This window comes from Neophocaena asiaeorientalis, unplaced genomic scaffold (genome assembly GCF_003031525.2).
Source record: "Neophocaena asiaeorientalis asiaeorientalis breed wild unplaced genomic scaffold, Neophocaena_asiaeorientalis_V1.1 scaffold92, whole genome shotgun sequence".
NCBI classification, from domain to species: domain Eukaryota; kingdom Metazoa; phylum Chordata; class Mammalia; order Artiodactyla; family Phocoenidae; genus Neophocaena; species Neophocaena asiaeorientalis.
This window is the reverse complement of record NW_020174057.1, coordinates 2,759,303-2,781,349: the sequence shown is the minus strand read 5'-3', so window position 1 is coordinate 2,781,349 and position 22,047 is coordinate 2,759,303. Positions and strand designations below refer to the sequence as shown.

Genomic DNA, 22,047 nt, shown 5'->3' with positions numbered 1-22,047 from the left:
GGCTTTTCAGGCACAGAAATCAAATTTTGTCACCACACTTAAAGACCACTCTCAAGGTTGAACTCACATTACTAAAGTTTACAAAGAGTGATCTATAAAACCAGAATGTCAGTTTATTAATTGCGAGAAAAAACTATAATGGAAACTAGAATACTCTAACTCTGAAGGACCAGTGCGTTCTCTCTCCCTGTAGACAAAATTACAGAGGAAATCACATAACAGTCAGAAAGTTGCTTAAGGCTCATGCAGTCAGAACAAAAGGAATGGGATGAATCGATTATTTCATGGCCACAAACTAAATCAGATTGAGGTATTCCGTTCCACAGTAAGAATGATCTCTTCAATGGGACCAGAATACTCACACTCTGCCAACTAAAACTCTCTCTTGTCTCTGTCATAAACACTGTTTGTGGACAAGGAATTTACCATGAATACATTACTCCTCTAGATAAGTTCATATATTTCTACCAGGCTACAATAAATTCCCTCTGGTCTAGAAACCATTTTGTTTTTTAAGGTGATTTTACATAACTCCGCTCTGACAGAAATATAATACATGATCTCACTGATTCAGACATCAGTCTTATTTTCACGTTCTTAGAGCTGAACCAAGTACTACTAATAATAGCTAATATTCAGGTGATTATATATTAGACCTTATGCTAAGTGCTTTATGCATAATATCTCATTTAATCTCTGCCACACTCTATAAGGTAGGTATTAGTCTGTTTTATAAAGGAAAATGCTAAAGTCTTCAGAGAGAAATTAAATTGCCCAGGTCACACAGCTAGCAAGGGGAAGAAATGGAATTTGAATATGTCTGACTCCAGAGCTGATATTCACTGCGGTATTCTATAAAATACTTTCATCATTGCTATCCTACTTCTGGTTACTGGATTCCTTATATACATTGCATTTGAGGGGGAAAAAAACCTCTAAGTTCCTGGGAAAACTGTATATAAAAGGTGTTCAAACCATTATATTCTTTTAAAAATAACAAATGCGGGCTTCCCTGGTGGCATAGTGGTTGAGAGTCCACCTGCAGATGCAGGGGACACAGGTTCGTGCCCCGGTCCGGGATGATCCCACGTGCCGTGGAGCGGCTGGGCCCGTGAGCCATGGCCGCTGAGCCTGCGCATCCGGAGCCTGTGCTCCGCAACGGGAGAGGCCACAACCATGACAGGCCCGCGTACCGCAAAAAAAAAATAAAATAAAATAAAAATAACAAATGCAGGTCATGCTGCTGCTATTAATTTACTCATTTAACAAATATTTATTGTCTACTGTGTGCCAGCACTGTTCCAGGAGCCAGAGATACAACAGTAATAAAAGCAATGTCCCTGCTGTCTTGGAGCTTATATTTGAGGCAAAGGGAGTAGAAAAGACAAAAATAAACAAATATATCAGATGGTGTTAAGAGCTATGAAGAAATATAAAACAGGTAAAAACGATAGAGAATAAGGCAGAGGAAGAAGGAAGATGGTATTTTACAAAGTGAAGAAAAAGAAGTCCTCTCTGATAAGGCAACATCAGAAATGGGTGAGGAGGGGCTTCCCTGGTGGCGCAGTGGTTAAGAATCCACCTTCCACTTCAACTATGAATGTTGACTACAAACCATCATAGTATTAACAGTACCTGTGACAGATATTTTCATATATTACATTTTTTGTAGATATTTCAAAATATCATTAATACTTATCACTGCTTCAAAATTACAGTAATTTTTAAACTCATCATGAGATTTGGTTTTAATGCATTAATAAACATATTTCTGTATCAAACAAACAAACAAACAAAACACAGAATCCACCTGCCAATGCAGGGGTCACGGGTTCGATCCCTGGTCCGGGAAGATCCCACATGCTGTGGAGCAACTAAGCCCGTGCACCACAACTACTTAGCCTGCGCTCTAGAGCCCGTGAGCCACAACTACTGAGCCTGCGTGCCACAACTACTGAAGCCCACATGCCTAGAGCCCATGCTCTGCAACAAGAGAAACCACCTCAATGAGAAGCCTGCGCACCACAAAGAAGAGTAGCCCCCGCTAGCCACAACTAGAGAAAAGCCCGCATGCAGCAACGAAGACCCAACGTGAGTAAAAATAAATAAATTAATTAAAAAAAAAAAAAGGGTGAGGAAGAAAGCTATATACATATGTGAGGGAAGGCCATGCAACGCGGGCAGGTGCAAAGGCCCTGAGGTAGAAGTAAGTTTGCTCAAAGAAGAGTGAGAAGGCCCGTGAGGCTAGAGCAAAGTGAACGGGAGGGAAAATGAACTATGACGGCTGGGGAAAGATTGCAGGGGCCAGATCACACAGAGCTCTGACAGGGTAGAAAGTAAAGAGACCAATTAGGAGGCTATTGTAAAAACTGGACTAGAGTGGTCACAATGAAAGCGGTTAAGAATTGGTCAGGGGCTTCCCTGGTGGTGCAGTGGTTAAGAATCCACCTGCCAATGCAGGGGATACAGGTTCAAGCCCTGGTCCGAGAAGTTCCCACATGCCGCGGAGCAATGAAGCCCGTGCGCCACAACTACTGAGCCTGCACTCTAGAGCCCCAAAGCCACAACTACTGAGTCCTCGTGCCCCAACTACTGAATCCCGCATGCCTAGAGCCCATGCTCCGCAACAAGAGAAGCCACCGCAATGAGAAGCCCACGCACCGCAAAGAAGAGTAGCCCCCGCTCACCACAAGTGGAGAAAGCACGCACGCAGCAAAGAAGACCCAACACAGCCAAACATAAATAAATAAAATAAATTAAGAAAAAAAAAAAGAACTGGTTAGTTTCTACATGTATTTGGAAGGTAGAATAAGATCAAAAAAGAGACTTCAATGTAGGGAACTAAGCTACTGAAACACAAAACTCCTTTGTCATTATACAGTCTCAAGAATTCTAAAGAATAAAGCAAATACTTAAAGACAACTTACTTTACTGGTCAGTGTATTTATTTCCCGTTCAGCTTTATGCAATTTACTAATTAAAGTAGTATTTTGTTCATTGCTTGATTGTAGCTCTTTTTCCAAGCGTTCAGCCTGTAGTTTAGCTGACTGTTTTTCAGCCTTTTATTAAAATAAAATATTTTAAAATTTGTTGACAATTTTTCAATTATATAAAAACAAAATAAACACTATTTAAATAAATGTAATAATCATACTACCCAAAATTATTCAAAACCTCAACAATATTAACATATACTGAAGTAACAAGAGTTTTCACAAAGCAATTGGTAGAATTCTAAATGCAAGATATTTGCTCCAGGAAATATGCAACAAAGTTATCTGGACAAACAACTTATCAACAGCCACCACCAAGATAAAACCCATACACCTCTCTCATGAGAGAGAGTACCTAACACACTCACTTGATACCTATTTACTACTATTGTGGACATAATTCAAACAAGCATTTTGGCGGATTTCAAGTACCCAGCAGATATGAAAAAGCATATTACAAGGTAGAGGAGAGGGCTTACGTGTAGTAGTAAGAAGTGAGAACTGAAAATCTAAAATCAATGGAGATTAGAAAACGATCCCCAAGAGATTAAAAATTCAAAATCCTCGACTAATCTGGAGCTTCTGGAAGTATGGGCAAAGAACACAATAGCTCCTGAACTCGTCACATAATATTCTTTTTTTTTTTTTTTTTTGCGGTATGCGGGCCTCTCACTGTTGTGGCCTCTCCCGTTGCTGAGCACAGGCTCCGGACGCGCAGGCTCAGCGGCCATGGCTCACGGGCCTAGCCGCTCCATGGCATGTGGGATCTTCCCAGACCGGGGCATGAACCCGTGTCCCCTGCATTGGCAGGCGGACTCTCAACCACTGCGCCACCAGGGAAGCCCCACATAATATTCTTAATGAAGTAAGCTGTCAAGAAAATTTCCAGTTGGTAATACTCATAGTAGTCTTTAATTAGAAAGGGAAAACTAAATGCTTTTTAAAAATACTTCTATTCAAAATAGTTAAAATGAAAACATTTTGCATTCAAAGGATAAGCTTCAGTTCTGCAACAGCTCATTTCCTATATATCTTAAATATGATAACGAGTGTATTCAACAAATAATTCAGAAAAAAACCCTATTTTCCTCACATAAAAAATGATACTCTTCAGGCACAATGATAGACAAAAAAAAAAAAAACAAAGAAAGGCAGGCTACCTGTCATGTGCGTATTTTCATTTCATCTGACAAATGATAAAATGAAATACAGGCTCTGCTGAAAGAACCTCCCATCTTTTGTCATCATTCAACTGGTCCTGAAAATAATCACTCTAAATGACCTCAATGCAAAGTTTCACATTGAGATCACATACCATACTCAATTGCAGTCATCCCACTGTCACTGTGTAAATACGTTAAGGATAGAAGGATGGCAACATAAACACTTCATTCTGAACTGCCTCATGTCTAAGGTCCAATGATACTGACAATTTAAATTCTGGAAACCACTAAATACTGTCAGAAGCTTCATCCAAAAAATAAAAAGGTGACTTCTACTCTTCAAAACATATTAATGTACTTCTGGTACCAGTTTGCTGTCCAGAAAAAAATCACTACTTTGGATTTGAATATTGGATTTTAATTACAAACTAGGTGCACACTAATTTCCCTCCAGTTCAAATCACCTCACGACTATTCTGAAGAAACAAAACATTCTGGACTGCTCAAAATAAATTTTTAAAATCTATCAAACTAGTATATTTGCTACATGTAAGACACTAAGGACTAGGAGGAATAAGCATTATCTCAATAAAACTGTAAAGGGGTCCAGAATATGCCGCTGTGGAATAAGAATTATTTGGAGCTGAAGGCTTTTGAGAATCAACAGACACAGGACAAAGTTTTTTCCTGAACTCCTCTTATCTGTCTAAAAGTAGAGCCTCTAAAAAGAATTTAAGTGTTAGAAGTCCCCTCTGCAGGGGTTTCATAACTAGGGAAGGCCAACTTCTATCACAGAAGACAAGAAGTCAACACCAGGATAAGAAAGCACCTACACAAACGACATCACAAAATATCATATCTGCCATTTGTTTTCCTAAGGGCCCATTTATCTTTCCTAAAAGTCATTTCTTTTCCTATAAGTGTCCTTTCTCCCCCTCTCTTTTCCTTATTAGAATGGTATATACGCCCAAACTACTACTGCCTCTTTGAGTCACATTTTTCTGTGAACTCCTGTTTACGTACATGAATAAAAATCTATCTTTTCTCTTGCTAATCTGTCTGTTGTGAGTTTAATTCACAACCCTTAAACTCTGAACCTAAGAGGGTAAAAGAAAAGTTTTTCCTCTCCAACAACAGAAACAAGAACTTTCATAGGAGAATACCTCTAGGAGTACCAGCTTAGCTCTGCCAGCTCTTTTCTTTCTCTAATGAACTTAGGGAAATAATTCAGTAAAGGCTTATATGCATTAGTAGCCAAGTTCAATTTTGTAACTCCGGCAAGAAGCTGTCCTAAGATATATAAGTATGGTATTTCTGTTGAAACAGGATTTACGATTTTAAGATCTTGAATCCCAGTGTAAGGAAATAACTAGAAAGAAATTGCTCTTTCTGGTTTGAGATGACTTTAGTCTTCAGAAACTCCATTTTTTTTTTTTGAATTTTGCATATTCTACTCTGTGGCATTTTAAAAGTTAAATCATTTCAGATAGGCGACGTGACTCCCAAAGAATAAATAATCCCCTTGTAAATATGGTAGCATACTATTGCTTACGAATCAAGAGTTTTCTTCTTTACAAAAAGTATATACTCTCTTGGGATTCCACAAATGCGCCAGCGTTAGATTGGTGAGCATACATTTATGCCCTAAAAAATCAAAGGCTTGGGCTTCCCTGGTGGCGCAGTGGTTGAGAGTCCGCCTGCCGATGCAGGGGACACGGGTTCGTGCCCCGGTCTGGGAGGATCCCACATGCCGCGGAGTGGCTGGGCCCATGAGCCATGGCTGCTGAGCCTGCGCGTCCGGAGCCTGTGCTCCGCAACGGGAGAGGCCACAACAGTGAGAGGCCCGCATATCGCAGAAAAAAAAAAAAAAAAAAATCAAAGGCTTGGTCAACTGCACTTTAAAAAAAGTACGCGATAGTCTACCGGGAAGCAATTAAAACCTTACCTCCAGGGATCTGACTGTAGCCTGCATCTCAGCCAACTGCCGCACCTGAATTCTCTGGACATTTTCTACCTGAGCACCAGAATTTTCTTTTTCAGCTCTCAATTCTGCTACTTCAGCCTCTAAACCTTTTAATTTCTGACACAAATGGACTTTTTCTCGAACAAGTTGCTCCACTCGTTTGCTGTCTCTTGTGGGATCAACACTAAGCAGCTGGTTATGTAGTTCTTCTTTATCTTTCTCCAGTCTTGCAATCTGATGACAATTTGAAAGAAAGCATACAACCTTATATTATCGAATTTTCAGCCATAAACATGCTTTACAAGTCAGTAAATTAAAATTAAAAATTGTACAATATGAAAAAAAAAGCTCAGGTGGTAAAATGAAGTACAAAGGAAAAAAATCCTAAAATGTCACATTCTTCATTCTGTACTTGGCATGACTCAAATGTGAGGGCAAGGACCTTGTCCTATTTTCCCTCCATCTCCCCGTGGTGCCTAGCACAGGGCTTCATCAGTTGCTGACTAAAATCGCAGATTATAAGTAATACTATAAAATAATAATTAATAATGTCAAGTATTTTTAATTCATCAGAACATTATAGGGGTTTATGCAAGATCATATTGATCTTGCATAAACTGATTACTCCTAAGCTTCTCCTCATGTGACAGTCATTCTTGGGCTATATCTATACTAATAAAATCATCTATTCCAAGGCAACTTAATTTACAAAAAAAGCTGCTTGTCCATATAAGTAACAACAAATGTGACTGATGAGAGCTTTTAAATAATAGCTGAGAGTGTCTTAAAGCCCTAGTTGTAGTGATGTCCTAGTTCTTAATTCTCAGATCCAAGAAAGAGCTGAAAATCATTACTCCAGGGCATGTAGACAGATCACCAAGGAACTTGTTGATCAAAAATACCAGTGGTCTTCTCATTCACGTCAACCATCACTGCCAGATCTCATGTGCCCCCAAATCAGGGGATTTCAAACTGCTTCCTAACCTCTGAGGCACTTCAGAGGCCCCTCACCTCCAGGAATGAGGGTCCAAGTAATCACTGTAAAACTCATTCTTTTGGGCTTCCCTGGTGGCACAGTGGTTGAGAGTCCGCCTGCTGATGCAGGGCACACGGGTTCGTGCCCCGGTCCAGGAGGATCCCACATGCCGCGGAGCAGCTGGGCCCGTGAGCCATGGCCGCTGAGCCTGCGTGTCCTGTGCTCCGCAGCGGGAGAGGCCACAGCAGTAAGAGGCCCGTGTAACGCAAAAAAAAAAAACCTCATTCTTTCCCTCTGCTGATCTCGCTAACTCCCTATCCCCTACTATCACCACCAACAAACCTTTGTTGTTAACCACAGCAGCTCCTCTTTTTAGTCTCTTTTTATATATGGGGTTTCTTCAGGTGATTTAACTTAAAGATTCAGTTGTTTAAAAAAAAGAAAAAAGAAAGTTAGAAGCGACGGCTATAAACAGCACCAGGGGTTGTTGTAGCCAGGATGAGCTTAGCAGGCTCACTCTAAGCCAAAAGGACTTAAAGTAATGCTCTGCAGCCTGGGCAAAAATGGCCCAAGGGACAACTGATTGCTCACTTTGCTATAAGTGAATCTAAGTGTGAGACCTCCACCCCAGGGCAGAATGTTTTCCTCATCTGTAAAATGAGAGGTTAGAATGAGGCCCTCTAAGATCCTATTCAGTTCTAACACGTAGTGATTCCAGTTTGGTTTGGGACATTAAACTGAAGCTGAATTAAAGATGTCAATGGGAAATATAGGTAGAGCTATCCACAGAAGGCAAATGCCATTTCTTCCCAGAAAATAAAATTTATTATAGAAGGCAGCTGTAAAATTCAGGGTCAAGCCCTCAAAACCTCAACTAATTAGTGTCTCCTATTTCTCCTCCCATCCTTTACATAAACATTACCCCCAAGGTTTGGTCCCCAACTACCTTTTTCCCTCCATATTCTCTTTCCTTCAGCCAGGTGTGTGACTTTGTGGAAGTCACTTTTTCACTTTGGCATCAGTTAAAATCAAGGGCTGGGCTGGAAGATCTTTAAGAAACCACTTAGCTTTTGCATGAGGAAATCCAAATATTATTCCACTGTGCTATATCAGAGGTGTGGCAGCTCATCAATATGAAACTCGGGTTCAAACAATGGTGCCCTTTACTGAGTACTTAATATGGATCAAGTGCTGAGCTAAGTGTTATATATAAAATTGCATTTAGTAACAATAATTTATCTTGTAGTCTTCATTTTACATATGGGATCAGACAGCTAATGTTCATGACCAGCATGTTTCCTATGTTATTGCTTCCTCCAGTAGTTTTAAAAGGCATCTATGTGATAGTTGAAGTGAGAGCTGAAGCTCTGGACTGAGCTAGCTAATACCAAATTCAGGATTAGATCTCACATTTATAACTCCTTAACAAGAGTTCTCTACCAAGTCACTCCTCCCAAAACTGGTAATCACTGCCTTCTAACTTCTCTATTCATTTGTTCATGCAACAAATATTTATTGAGTACTTACTGCATAGGCAGCACTGCTCTAGGTATTAAGGATACATTAGAGAACCTAGCAGATAAGCAGAGACAGCCAGCCGGCTCTCAGTATCTGACAGGATTGGTTCCAGGACCTGCTACAGATACCAAAAACCAAGGGCTCAAATCAGTCCTCTGTATGGGCGGGTTCTACATCTGCCGATTCGACCAACCGTGGATTGTGTACAGTTGACCCTTGAACAACATGGGTTTGAATGGTGCGGGTCCACTTATATGCAGTATTGTATGTGTATTTATTTTTAAAAATCCAGGTGTAAGTGGACCCGCGCCATTCAAACCCCATGTTGTTCAAGGGTCAACTACAATCATAAAACCTCTGTTCTGGAGGAGCTCATATTCACACTGCTATCCATCCTCTGGGTAAAGATCTTGGACACAGCCTCCGCTCTCCCCTTTTCCTCCAATCTCAGATTCACATGTCATCTCCCTTGAAGTCCTGAATTCCCTAATGACATATGATGTTCAACATCTTTTCAGGTGCTAAGTTGCCATCTGTATATCTTCTTTGGTGAGATGTTTGTTAAGGTCTTTGGCCCATTTTTTAATCCAGCTGTTTCTCTTCTTATTGTTGAGTTTGAGTTTGTTGTATATTTTGGGTAACAGTCCTTTATCAGATATATCTTTTTCAAATATTTTCTCCTAGCCTATGGCTTCTCTTCTCATTCTCTAGAGTGTCTTTCAGGGCTTCCCTGGTGGCGCAGTGGTTGGGAGTCCACCTGCCGATGCAGGGGACGTGGGTTCATGCCCCGGTCCGGGAGGATCCCGCATGCCGCTGAGCGGCTGGGCCCATGGGCCATGGCCACTGGGCCTGCACGTCTGGAGCCTGTACTCCGCAGCGGGAGAGGCCACAGCAGTGAGAGGCCCGCGTAATGCAAAAAATAAATAAATAAATAAAATAAAATGTCTTTCAGAGTGGAAAGTTTTTACTTCAATGAAGTCTAACTTATTATTTCTTTCATGTATCAAGTACCATATCTTGGTGGTGTATCTAAGTCATCACCAAACCCAAGGTCATCTAGGTTTTTCCCTACATTATCTTCTAGGAGTCTGATAATTTTAAGTTTTACATTTAGGTCTATAATCTATTTTGTGTTAATTTCTGGTAAGTTGTATGGTCTGTGTCTAGATCCACTTTTTTTTTTTTGCATTTGCATGTCTAGTTGTTTTAGCATCATTTGTTGAAAAGATAATTTTTCTCTACTCTGCCTTTTCTCCTCTGTCAAAGAACAGATGATGCTATTTCTATGGGTCTATTTCTCAACTCTCTGGTCTGTTCTATTAATCCGTTTGTCTGGGACTTTGTCTGGGAGTTTGTCTGGACTCTTTCCCTATTTGTTTTCTTTCACTTCTTCAACTTCTGTAGCTTCTCATTTACAAATATGAAATCTATTTAAAAATATCTACTATATTTATTATGAAAATTAGTACTATGATTAATGCTGTGAGGTACTAATAGTGATAATACCATTAATTTGAATATTTACTATTTGTCAGGCATTATGGTAAACATTTTGCACATGAAATTTCAAGTTCCCTGATCTTTGTTTCTAAAGTCAAGTTAGCTTACCTTTTTATATTCCTATTATTCCAAGTTTCCCCTTTTCCCCTATATGTGTTAGAATCGATTTTTCCTGTATCAATGATGGAAAACAAAACCATTTTCTCATTTATTTACACTAAGAAGAAGGCAGCACTTAAATTATTTACAGATTTAAAGTTCATATTTTAATCTAATTTTGGAAGATAACATCTCCTTTCCTTAAACTCCTTACTTTCTCCTAGTAAGAGAAAGAGACAGTACTAAGAACTTTCTCCCCATGACTATGTATTTGCCCCCAGACATAAATATGGAAAGATCAGACGATGGGATGCAAGAACTGTTGGGAAATGAGGTGATGTTCAGTGTCTTTAGAAGAATTCTACTCAAACTGAACAAGAGAATAGGGATAATAAACATATGTCTTTTTCAGGCCCCGAGAGGTCATGACTGTAGTAAAAGAAAGATAACTAACTGTGACTGATAGGAAAAGCTAGGGCAGAGAGCACCTGAAAGCAGAGTAGTCAGATGATGGTGAGATGAAGACGGGGGATGCAGGCACTGTAATGAGACATGCCCTCAAAATACTTAGAGGATCTAAGTGCAGACCTGACACTGAAAACTCTAACATGCTCAAGTAAAGGACAAGATCATATACTCAAGAAATCTGAGCACATGGAACTTTAAATTAGCAACTACCACTTACTGAAGACTTACTATGTGCTGTCTAAGCACTTTGCACACACTAATTTATTAAACCCTCAAAACAACTCCATGAGAGAGATGCTACTGACAGCACCATTTTATAGATGACACTGGTGCACAGAGAAGGTACGTCCGTTCCCCGCGTCATGCTAAATGAACATCTAAAATGTTTCAAATTTTACAGGCAAAAAGTTGTTTTTGAGATATTCAAAACTGCTTTCACAGAAAAGTTTAATGAGTAAAATTTCACAAAGCCCTTCTTAAAAGTTTGCTAAAATCAATTCCAGAGAATTCCAACTGTGAAGTAATTTAATTTTAATTTGGGAGACTTTTAGCTATTGGAATGTATCAATAGTTCAGAGCAATCTGAGAAGGGTGTAAGTTAGAGAACTTGGAATATTTCAGATAACGGAACCCACCGGGACCTAAAGCAGCACTCCAGATAGAACTTCAAAACCTATCAGAACAAAAAAGAAGTGTTTTGAGAGATTTCATGATGTCTACCGACGTACATGTCAGGATAAGGACCCAAAGAAGGAGCGCATCATCGAGTTCTGTGCTACCAGTGCTATAATGAAAAAACAGCATGTGGTAACAGGGACCCAAAGAAGTTCTCCTTCTTTGCCATAGGAAATTTGGCTTATCACCAGCCCCATACAAGCCAAGGTAGAGCTCAGCCGGTTTGGAAAGCATGATGGAATAATCTCGGAGACCTGTCACTATGTACTGTGTCACTGACAGGTCTTCATATGATGCAGGGCTCACTGCCCTCTCTCAAGATCTTAGTATCTCCACCGGATTACTCTTTCACTCATTCAGGCTACATTACAATCACCTGTACCTAATAACTCTTTGTACTGCTCTTCATTACTATTTGCAGAATAATATAAAATCAGAGTCCTAATAAAATATAAACACAGTAGTACCACTTCCAAATAACAACTATATATGTAACTTCAGAATTTCATCTGTATACAGTCAGATGCACTGAGAAATCATGCCATTATCTTTTTCATAAAGATATCTTCTTTCATATACTTTTTAAACTTCAAAATATCATGAGGGACATGTGAATTCCTAGAGTGCTCCTCAGGAAAACACTGACAAAATCTTCCTCAAGTATCCCCCTATGAAACAAAACACTAAAGAATATTCAGTTATTTCTTTTAACTGTAGAAGTGAAAATGTACAGTATTGTGTGAGTCCTTAACTAATGCAAGAAAATCCAATTATTTTTAGTACACCAAGCTAATATATTTTATACCAGTTAAAATTGTAAAGCTGATAGATGGCAAGAGTAGGCTTTACTTTGAAGTTTTACTGCTGTTTTGTGTCCACATCATCTCACTAGTTTTTACTTTAATTGTAAAGAGAAACTGGAGTGTAAAGATAAGTGATGGAACGAAAGCAGACAGCCAATTATCCACTAATTAATATTACTCCTGCATAATCAACTAGGAAGTAGAAAGGAGAGAACTTCAGTCTTTTTTTTTCCCCCACAACTCACACACACACTGTATTTTATTTTTACAAGAGATAAGCTGACACCAAGCATTGTAAATGGATGACCACAACAAAAGCAACAACGATTGCAATTACCAAACACGAAACACACTCATACGAGAACTTCAGTCTTATTAGAAAGTTTTACTTTTCTAGCCTTTACTAATCATAGCTTCTTAGCTAGCGGTTTATCTCCAGATTTCTAAGAATGTCATAAGACATTCCAATTAGAAAATTATTTAAGATGCCACTGGCACCTTAAAATTTTTAATGAATATCATTTGGCCTTTCATGGGTGAAAAATAGAATAGGCATCAGGTTTCAGATGCAGGTTTCATTGTTTAAAAACACAATAAAACTAGAAACTACAGAATACAAATAATCATTACCAGATAAACATCAACATTAGATTTTAAAAGCAAAGTATAAAATAAAGCATCACTATCTTCAGCCTCAGTAGTGACTCTTCAATTTACTAAATCTACATTTTAGGTTGGAAATCTTTTTATCATTCTTTTTTTTCCACAGGAAAATTTTTATATGTAGTTCCTTTAAGTCTATCATAATTACAGACTCAAAATCTTACATAATATAAATCAATTGATCTCTCTACAATATTACAGTGGTTAGATGGCCCCTAATTAGCATGGCAACCTCAAATCATTAATAATTTGAAACTTAAAACTCTGGGTGGGAGTTGGGGTACCTGAGTTCTACTGTTAACTTGGCTGCTGAGTTTCTGTGAGACTTTGGGCAAGTCACTTATCTCGTGCTTCAGTGTCGCCATTTAAAATGGAGAAAATAAGACGGTCCTGCTCCATATCACTGACCATAATAGACATGAGATCATATGTAAAAAAAAATAAATAATTTTTTTAATGAAAAAGACTATAATTATTTATAGTTTTTTGGTACCAAATTCTTAATGGACTCAAATGATCCAAAGTTCATTCAACTTCTTACTTTTCAAACAATCATGGAGGAATTTGCTTACTGATAAGAAGAAATCAGTCTGATCCAATTAGTAATTTGTAAAGGAAGGAGAGTATATTTTAGCTCTTAATTCCAAATAAAGTCAATGCAATAAATGTATTATGAAGATGTGTTTGTACATAGAATGCTTCATGTAAGTACGGCCAACAAGCTATTTTTTAATAAATTCAACTAGCATTAGATTTCTTATTTGAATATAGCAACATAAAACTGATATTTCTCTCTTTCCATCCTGAAAAATCACCTAAAAGCAACATGAAGAATAAGAGACACAAACCTCGTTTTTGGCAAAATTAGGAGACAAACGACAAAATGCAAGAGAGGCTGCCAAACTTAATAGATAGAGAATAGGGGTATAGGCTATAGGCATCAGAGACAGAATGTTGCAGTTGTAGATGCCATAAAGAACGAAGTGATGGTGATGGGCACACCCTAATGTATAAACCCCTTGTTTGTATCAGTGGAAACAAGGAGCATGGGCTGACAGCCAGAGCTCTCCTGAACATGGTTTGATTCCAATAAGTAGAGGGGGACAGTGCTAAATAAGCAATCACACAGACAAACTGTATTTGCAAAGAGAAGTCTGTCTCTGCTATCTATCTCCACTGACTGGGGCAAAATAAATTTTCTTCATCTTTTCCTCTTTTAACAGTCCAAAAAGAACATTCACCAGAAAAATGTTGCTATAGAGCAGATGAAAATCATGACAAATACTTAACCATTAATTAATAAAACAATTATGCAATCAACTTTAGGTTGAGATTCACAAAAAATATAAAATCATAAAATTTTATTGACTAGCAGGATAATGACTAAACTAGTATAATCAGTCACTCACCTCTGATTCATATTTTATTTTTTCTTCTTCTAAAATACGTGCACATTCTTCTTTCTGGTGTTCAAATTCTGATTTGAGAAATGTATGCTCATAGCGAAGTTTATTATATTCAGCTCTATACTTTTCTACTTCCTAAATTAAAAGAAGATTGTAATTTATCACAAATTTATAAATGAAATTTGTACTCACTTCAAAAATCACCTTTTCAAAAATTTTAAATTGTTTTATACTAAGAGCCATTCTAAAAGTAAATTAAGCTTAACAGAAGTATAAACAAATCTTGGAAAAGTTCTCATTGCAAGAATGCTACAAACAGAACTAGCACACTCCTGAAAAGGTATCAGTAAAACAAATTACCCTTCAATTAATCTTATTTCCTCACTGATTCTAATAATAAAAATGTATTAGCATATCAAAACTTTTGACCTCTGGGCTTAATAAAATAATATTTAAAAATGTAGCACACCTTTCAAAATAGATTTTAAAAATTAATTCTATAATAAAATATAAAATACCCCCTTAAAAGTCAAAAAGGATGAATTCTAAGTAGGTAAATGATTATTTGAATGTTTAGTACAGTAACTCAAGGTTCAGTCAAATATTACAATGATAGTCCAATTCAACACACTAGTCTGAAGTATATATGTAGCACCAACTCTCCTGACTAACCAAGAACACATGCAATGCCTATGCTCTAAAATTCTGTTTCCTAACACTTCAAAAGCTGCTGGCATTCTGAATCTCAATAAAAACTCAGGCAACAGAGCAGGAAGATGGAGACACTAGTCCAACATACATCAGGGAATTAACAAGGAAAGCATGCCTCCTAAAATACTCAGCTCACTATAAATCTTTAGTTGAAAGATTTCTAAGCCTGTTTACAAACCAAGAAAGTGGGTTTTGTGATTTTATTAGAAACATACTTTTTAAAAAAAAAAAAAAAAAAAAAAACATGCTTTTACTTAACTTGATCACCTACCTCAGATTTAAGTAATTTTTTATAATCCAAAATTAAATCTACTCCTAAACCATAATGCTCTGGTTACCCATCAGAATGATATTGAAAAGATGACTTTATCAAGCCAGAAAATCATTTATAAATGAGGATTCCCACAACTGTTTTGTGCAATGACAGCATCACTAGTCTACAACTTTCCAAAGAGGACCATTTTGAGGGGGACAATATTCATTTGTATGTATAAGGCCCAGTATGTTTATTAAATAAGATAACGTATAAAATGTCTAGGATAGTACCTAATATAGTCAATATCTGTCATCTCTTCCTGTTCCCTTTATTAAACATACCAACATTTCATATGAGGAGACTGATCTCAATCTGAAGAAAAACTAAAAAATTTTTCCTTTTCTGAGGCTGCATGAAATTCATTCTTTCATTCAGCAAACATTAATTGAGCACCTGTTGTATGCTAGGAAGTGTTTTAGGAACGTGTACTCTAACAGTGAACAAAACCAGATAAAGGTTCCTCCTTTCATACAACTTACATTCTAGCAGTTGTAAAAGGGAGAATTTTAAAAATAAGCACAATAAATATTATATAGCATATTAGAAGATTATAAATACTAGAGAAAAATAAAAAGTAGAGCAGGGTAAATGGGTATCCAAAAGTCTAAAGAGTGACAGGAAAGGCAAGTTGCAATATTAAAAGGAGTCAGGGGTTGGTCAAAGTAGGCCCCACTGGAAAGGTGAAATTTCAGCAGACTTGAAAAAGATGAGAAAATTAGCCAAGAGATATGTGGCAGGAATAACAGCTAGGGCAAAGACTTGAACTGCACCATTTCTGAAGTGCCAGAGAAACACCAAGAAGGCCAAATGTGGACACAAGAATGGGATCTGATCGTGTGCAGTCTTAAAGGCTGCTATAAGGACTCTGAGTAAGAACGGAAGCTGCTGCAGGGCTTTTGAGTAGGAGAATGATGCGTTTCCTCAAGCCTTTCACAGCCACATGTAGATAAATGCACAGACCTTCTATACAAATTACTTACTTCATCCAGATGCCTAAAACATTCTCTCATTGGAGTTTCTAGTTCTTGTTGTATTTCAGCTCGTAACAATTCCAACTTTTGTGGACTTAATACCTAATACGTAGAGAAATATAAAACAATTCTAAATATGAAATCACAAATATTAAATTGAAGAATCAGACAAATTTCAAAGCTTCTCTCCTAATTATGACAATGAAATTAAACTAACAGAAATTTCATGATATACCTAATTTTACAATAACCATTATATAAACAGAACCATCATGTGAAACAAAGAAACTCAATTTCAAGCTCTCAGAGACGTCCAAAATTCCATTAACATGAGGTAAAGACAATTACTGATTATTATTATTGTTATTAATAGGAAAAACTATGTTGGCAGCTAAGATTATCATGTTGGATACAGTGGCTGATTCTATTTTCTAAAGCAAGCAAAATAAAGGTATAACAATTTGGTATACCACAGGAAATTCTTCAGACTTATTTTCAACCAGAGAAAGCTGATATTTACCAGCAAAATTACTTTAGGCTCCTCCATGTTATACTCTTATAGAACTCATATTTCAATAAGTATTTACGTAAGCTCCTTAAAAGAACACACAGTTAGTCTTTAGTCACCATGTGTTCCCGAAACCTCGCACTACTGCCTAGCACAAAGGAAACACTCGATTATTTCTTGAATCAATTAATTAATGAATACTAGTTGTAAAAAAAAAAAAAAAAAGACCTAGTTTGTATTTACATTAATCTCTGAAAACTAAGAATAATATTCATTTGTTTATTCATCAATACTCCAAATATTCCAAAAACTTTACTGAATGAATGCCTACTATATGTAAAGCATTATGCAACATACTATAATCTACATAACATCCTGTTCTAAATTCCTTACATGCATTAATTTAATCCCTACAACAATCCAGAATATAGCTACATTATCATACCCCTTTTTATCAAAACTGAAACACAGAGTCAAACTTGCTAAAGATTACAAACCTCAAAGGAAGTATATCTCTCCCCATAAAAAGTTCAAACTTTCAAGTGAAAAATAATTTATACATACGAATACCTATAAAAATAGGCAATACAGGCTTACCAGAAAGGTAAAGATGAACAAAATAGATATTTAGGACAGAAAGAATGGCACATCAAAGGAATGGGAAAACTAAAGCTTAGGTAAAACCAAAGAATGGATAAAATATTAAATTCCCTGGGGAGAAAAATGCTCCTCAAAGGTGACCTAAAGGAATTTTAGGTAGAACCACCCTAAGCACTACAGAAAATTTAGAATCCTGGGCCCCTGTGTTAATGTTGGTAGTAATCTCTAGACTCTGTGACACCAAGGCCATGCTGACACATTTCCATTAAATGCCACCTTGGAGGGCTGCATCCTGGCTGGAAACAAAAGGAAAAGAGGTGGGAGCCACTTAGTGGAAGCTTCCTGAACACCAAGTTCATATTCTTATAATTTACTCAGTATTTAAAAATTTTTTCCTTTTACTTAAAGTGAATAAATTACATAAATAAAATAATTCAAACAAAATAAAATATAATATTAAAAAACTAAGTCTTCTTACTTCAGTCATCTAGTTTCCCTCTTAGGAAGCAACCACTGTCAATAATTTATGTATCCTTCTTGAAGCAGTACACAGATATATAATACTTCTAAGTTTTCTATAAAGAAAGGCATACCATACACATTTTTCTGTACCTTGCTTATTCACTGAAGGTTTTTAAGCTTAAGAACAGCATTACCATATGTATATTTTAGGAGGAAGCAAGATGGATCAAAAGTTTTGGTGGGAGAGAACTGGTGGCTATGGGAAGGAGAGGCAGTGAATGGGGCTAAAGAAACCAGATGGAAAGATCCTGTTATAATATGGTTTATGATGTCAAGAGTCTGTAATAATTTCAAGTCCAAAGTGAGAAGGAATGGTAATTAAAAAAGAATAAGTAAATTTTATTTGGATGCTTTTTCAAACAAACCAACTTTAAAAATAACAAGCAAAACTGTGAGAAAATTAGGAATACATGAACAAAGACACAACACTAAGAGGTTCAAAGAAATAAGTACTTTAGGTATGTAAATGGTATTGTGGAAACACTTTTGAGGAACTGCTTTGGTATATAATAGAGATGTATACTAAAATATTTAGGGTTGAGATGATATGATTTGCTTCAAAATAATCCAGAAGGGTTGAGAGACAGAGGCAGAAGTGTTAAAAGATAAAACAAGACTGGCTCAGAGATGGTAATTACTGATGCTGGGTGATGGGTATGTGGGGATGCATCATACCACTCACTATACTTCTGTACTTGTTTGAGATTTCCATAATTAATTAAAATATTTTAATTAAAAATAAAAGTGCTGGGCTTCCCTGGTGGCGCAGCAGTTCAGAGTCCGCCTGCTGATGCAGGGGACACGGGTTCGTGCCCCATTCCGGGAAGATCCCACATGCCGCGGAGCAGCTGGGCCCGTGAGCCATGGCCGCTGAGCCTGCGCGTCCGGAGCCTGTGCTCCACAACGGGAGAGGCCACAGCAGTGAGAGGCCCACATACCGCAAAAAAAAAAAAAAGTGCTTCCACTGCCAGCAGATGGCATAGAGACCAGGTTTACCCTCCTGCCTGAAACAAACAAAAGACTGAACAAAAAAAAAAACAATGGTTTTCAAGACATTGGACATAATGAAGCAAGAAAGATCCCTAAGAGACAGAAAACACAGAAGGTGAGCTTTGCAAAAGCTTCCTGGCCATGGCAAAGGACCACCTGAAAGGATTAGAGGGATGAGTATTTAGAGCTCACACAGAGTTCCTTTTCCCAAAAGCCAGACTTAAAACTTCATTTCAGAGAGATACGAGTAGAGGACTCAGAAGGCTCTCAGTAGTGGGAAATAATTAGCACTAAACACTAATCTGTTCTCACTTAACAAATCTTAAAAGCAAGACTCAGAATGATAAAACTGTTTCCAAGGAACTGTGTCCCAGAACAAAGCTTAAGAATATTTACCAGAATACAGAAATATCTAGCACTCACCAAAGTAAAATTCACAATGATACCGGCACAAAAACAGACACATAGATCAATGGAACAGAATATAGAGAGCCCAGAAATAAACCCATGCATATATGGACATTTAATCTATGACAAAAGAAGAAAAAAATACACTGCAGAAAGGACAGTCTCTTCAATAAGTGATACTGGTGGGAAAACTGGACCACCACATGCAAAAAAATAAAACTAGACGACTATCTTACACCATATACAAATTAACTCAAAATGGATTACAGACTGGAATTCAAGGCCTGAAACAGCCTCTTCAATAAATGATATTGGGGAGGAGACTGGTTCAAGATGGTGGAGCAGAAGGACGTGCGCTCACTCCCTCTTGCGAGAGCACCGAAATCACAACTAACTGTTGAACAATCATCGACAGGTAGACACTGGAACTCACCAAAAACGATACCCCACATCCAAAGACAAAGGAGAAGCCTCAATGAGATGGTAGGAGGGGCGCAATCACAATAAAATCAAATCCCATAACTGCTGGGTGGGTGACTCACAAACTGGAGAACACTTATACCACAGAAGTCCATCCTCTGAAGTGAAGGTTCTGAGCCCCATGTCAGGCTTCCCAACCTGGGAGTCTGTCAATGGGAGGAGGAATTCCCAGAGAATCAGACTTTGAAGGTTAGCAGGATTTGACTGCAGGACTTTGACAGGACTGGCGGAAACAGAGAGTCCACTCTTGGAGGGCACACACAAAGTAATGTGCACATCGGGACCCAGGGGAAGGAGCAGTGACCCCATGGGAGACTGAACCAGACCTACCTGCTAGTGTTGGAGGGTCTCTTGCAGAGGTGGGGGTGGCTGTGTCTCACTGTGAGGACAAGGACACTGGTAGCAGAAGTTCTGGGAAGTACTCCTTGGCTTGAGCCCTCCCAGAGTTTGCCATTAGCCCCACCAAAAAGTCCAGGTAGGCTCCAGTGTTGGGATGCCTCAGGGCAAACAACCAACAGGGAGGGAACCCAGCCCTACCCATCAGCAGACAAGTGGATTACAGTTTTACTGAGCTCTGCCCACCAGAGCAACAGCCAGCTCTACCCGACACCAGTCCCTCCCATCAGGAAACTTGCACAAGCCTCTTAGATAGCCTCATCCACCAGAGGGCAGACAACAGAAGCAAGAAGAACTACAATCCTGCAGCCTGTGGAACAAAAACCACATTCACAGAAAGATAGACAAGATGAAAAGGCAGAGGGCTATGTACCAGATGAAGGAACAAGATAAAACCCCAGAAAAAACAACTAAATGAAGTGGAGATAGGCAACCTTCCAGAAAAAGAATTCCGAATAATGACAGTGAAGCTGAAGCTGAACCAGGACCTCGGAAAAAGGAAGGAGGCAAAGATGAAGAAGATGCAAGAAATGTTTAACAAAGACCTAGAAGAATTAGAGAACAAACAGAAATAAACAATACAATAACTGAAATGAAAAATACACTAGAAGGAATCAATAGCAGAATAACTGAAGCAGAAGAACGGAATAAGTGAGCTGGAAGACAGAATGGTGAAATTCACTCCTGCAGAACAGAATAAAGAATGAAAAGCAATGAAGATAGCCTAAGAGACCTCTGGGACAATATTAAACACAACAACATTCACATTATAGGGGTCCCAGAAGGAGAAGAGAGAGAGAAAGGACCCAAAAAAATATTTGTAGAGATTATAGTTGAAAACTTCCCTAACATGGGAAAGGAAATAGCCATGCAAGTCCAGGAAGCACAGAGAGTACCAGACAGAATAAACCCAAGGAGAAACACACTGAGACACATAGTAATCAAACTGGCAAAAATTAAAGACAAAGAAAAATTACTGAAAGCAGCAAGGGAAAAATGACAACATACAAGGGAACTCACATAAGGTTAACAGCTGACTTCTCAGCAGAAACTCTACAAGCCAGAAGGGAGTGGCATGACATATTTAAAGTGATGAAAGGGAAGAACCTACAACCAAGATTACTCTACCCAGCAAGGATCTCATTCAAATTTGATGGAGAAATCAAAAGCTTTACAGACAAGCAAAAGCTAAGAGAATTCAGCACCACCAAACCAGCTGTACAAATGCTAAAGGAACTTCTCTAAGTGGGAAACACAAGAGAAGAAAAGGACCTACAAAAACAGACCCAAAACAATTAAGAAAATGGTAATAGGAATAACCATATTGATAATTCCCTTAAACGTGAATGGATTAAATGCTCCAACCAAAAGACACAGGCTCTCTGAATGGATACAAAAACAAAACCCATATATATGCTGTCTACAAGAGACCCACTTCAGACCTAGGGACACATACACACTGAAAGTGAGGGGATGGAAAAAGATATTCCATGCAAATGGAAATCAAAAGAAAGCTGGAGTAGCAATACTCATAGCAGATAAAATAGACTTTAAAACAAAGAATGTTACAAGAGACAAGGAAGGACAATACATAATGATGAAGGGATCAATCCAAGAAGATATAACAATTATAAATATATATGCACCCAACACAGGAGCACCTCAATACATAAGGCAACTGCTAACAGCTATAAAAGAGGAAATCGACAGTAACACAATAGTAGTGGGGGACTTCAACACCCCACTTACACCAATGGACAGATCATCCAAACAGAAAATTAATAAGGAAACACAAGCTTTAAATGACACAAAAGACCAGATAGATTTAATTGATATTTACGGGACATTCCATCCAAAAACAGCAGATTACACTTTCTTCTCAAGTGCGCATGGAACATTCTCCAGGATAGATCACATC

The 22,047-nt window shown here is 38.0% G+C and overlaps 1 protein-coding gene across 2 annotated transcripts in view; it reads right to left on the bottom strand.

Annotated features, from left to right (window-relative positions):
- The window catches only part of CEP83 (centrosomal protein 83), a 110,385-nt gene that overhangs the window by 34,048 nt on the left and 54,290 nt on the right, over positions 1–22,047 (bottom strand). For both annotated transcript variants that reach the window (XM_024754391.1, XM_024754390.1), the window contains exons 5-8: positions 16,235–16,327; positions 14,231–14,362; positions 6,102–6,353; positions 2,928–3,059 (exon numbers count right to left, since the gene is read on the bottom strand). In XM_024754391.1, coding sequence (XP_024610159.1) covers positions 2,928–3,059; positions 6,102–6,353; positions 14,231–14,362; positions 16,235–16,327 — 609 coding nt within the window. The remainder of the gene's footprint in view (positions 1–2,927; positions 3,060–6,101; positions 6,354–14,230; positions 14,363–16,234; positions 16,328–22,047) is intronic.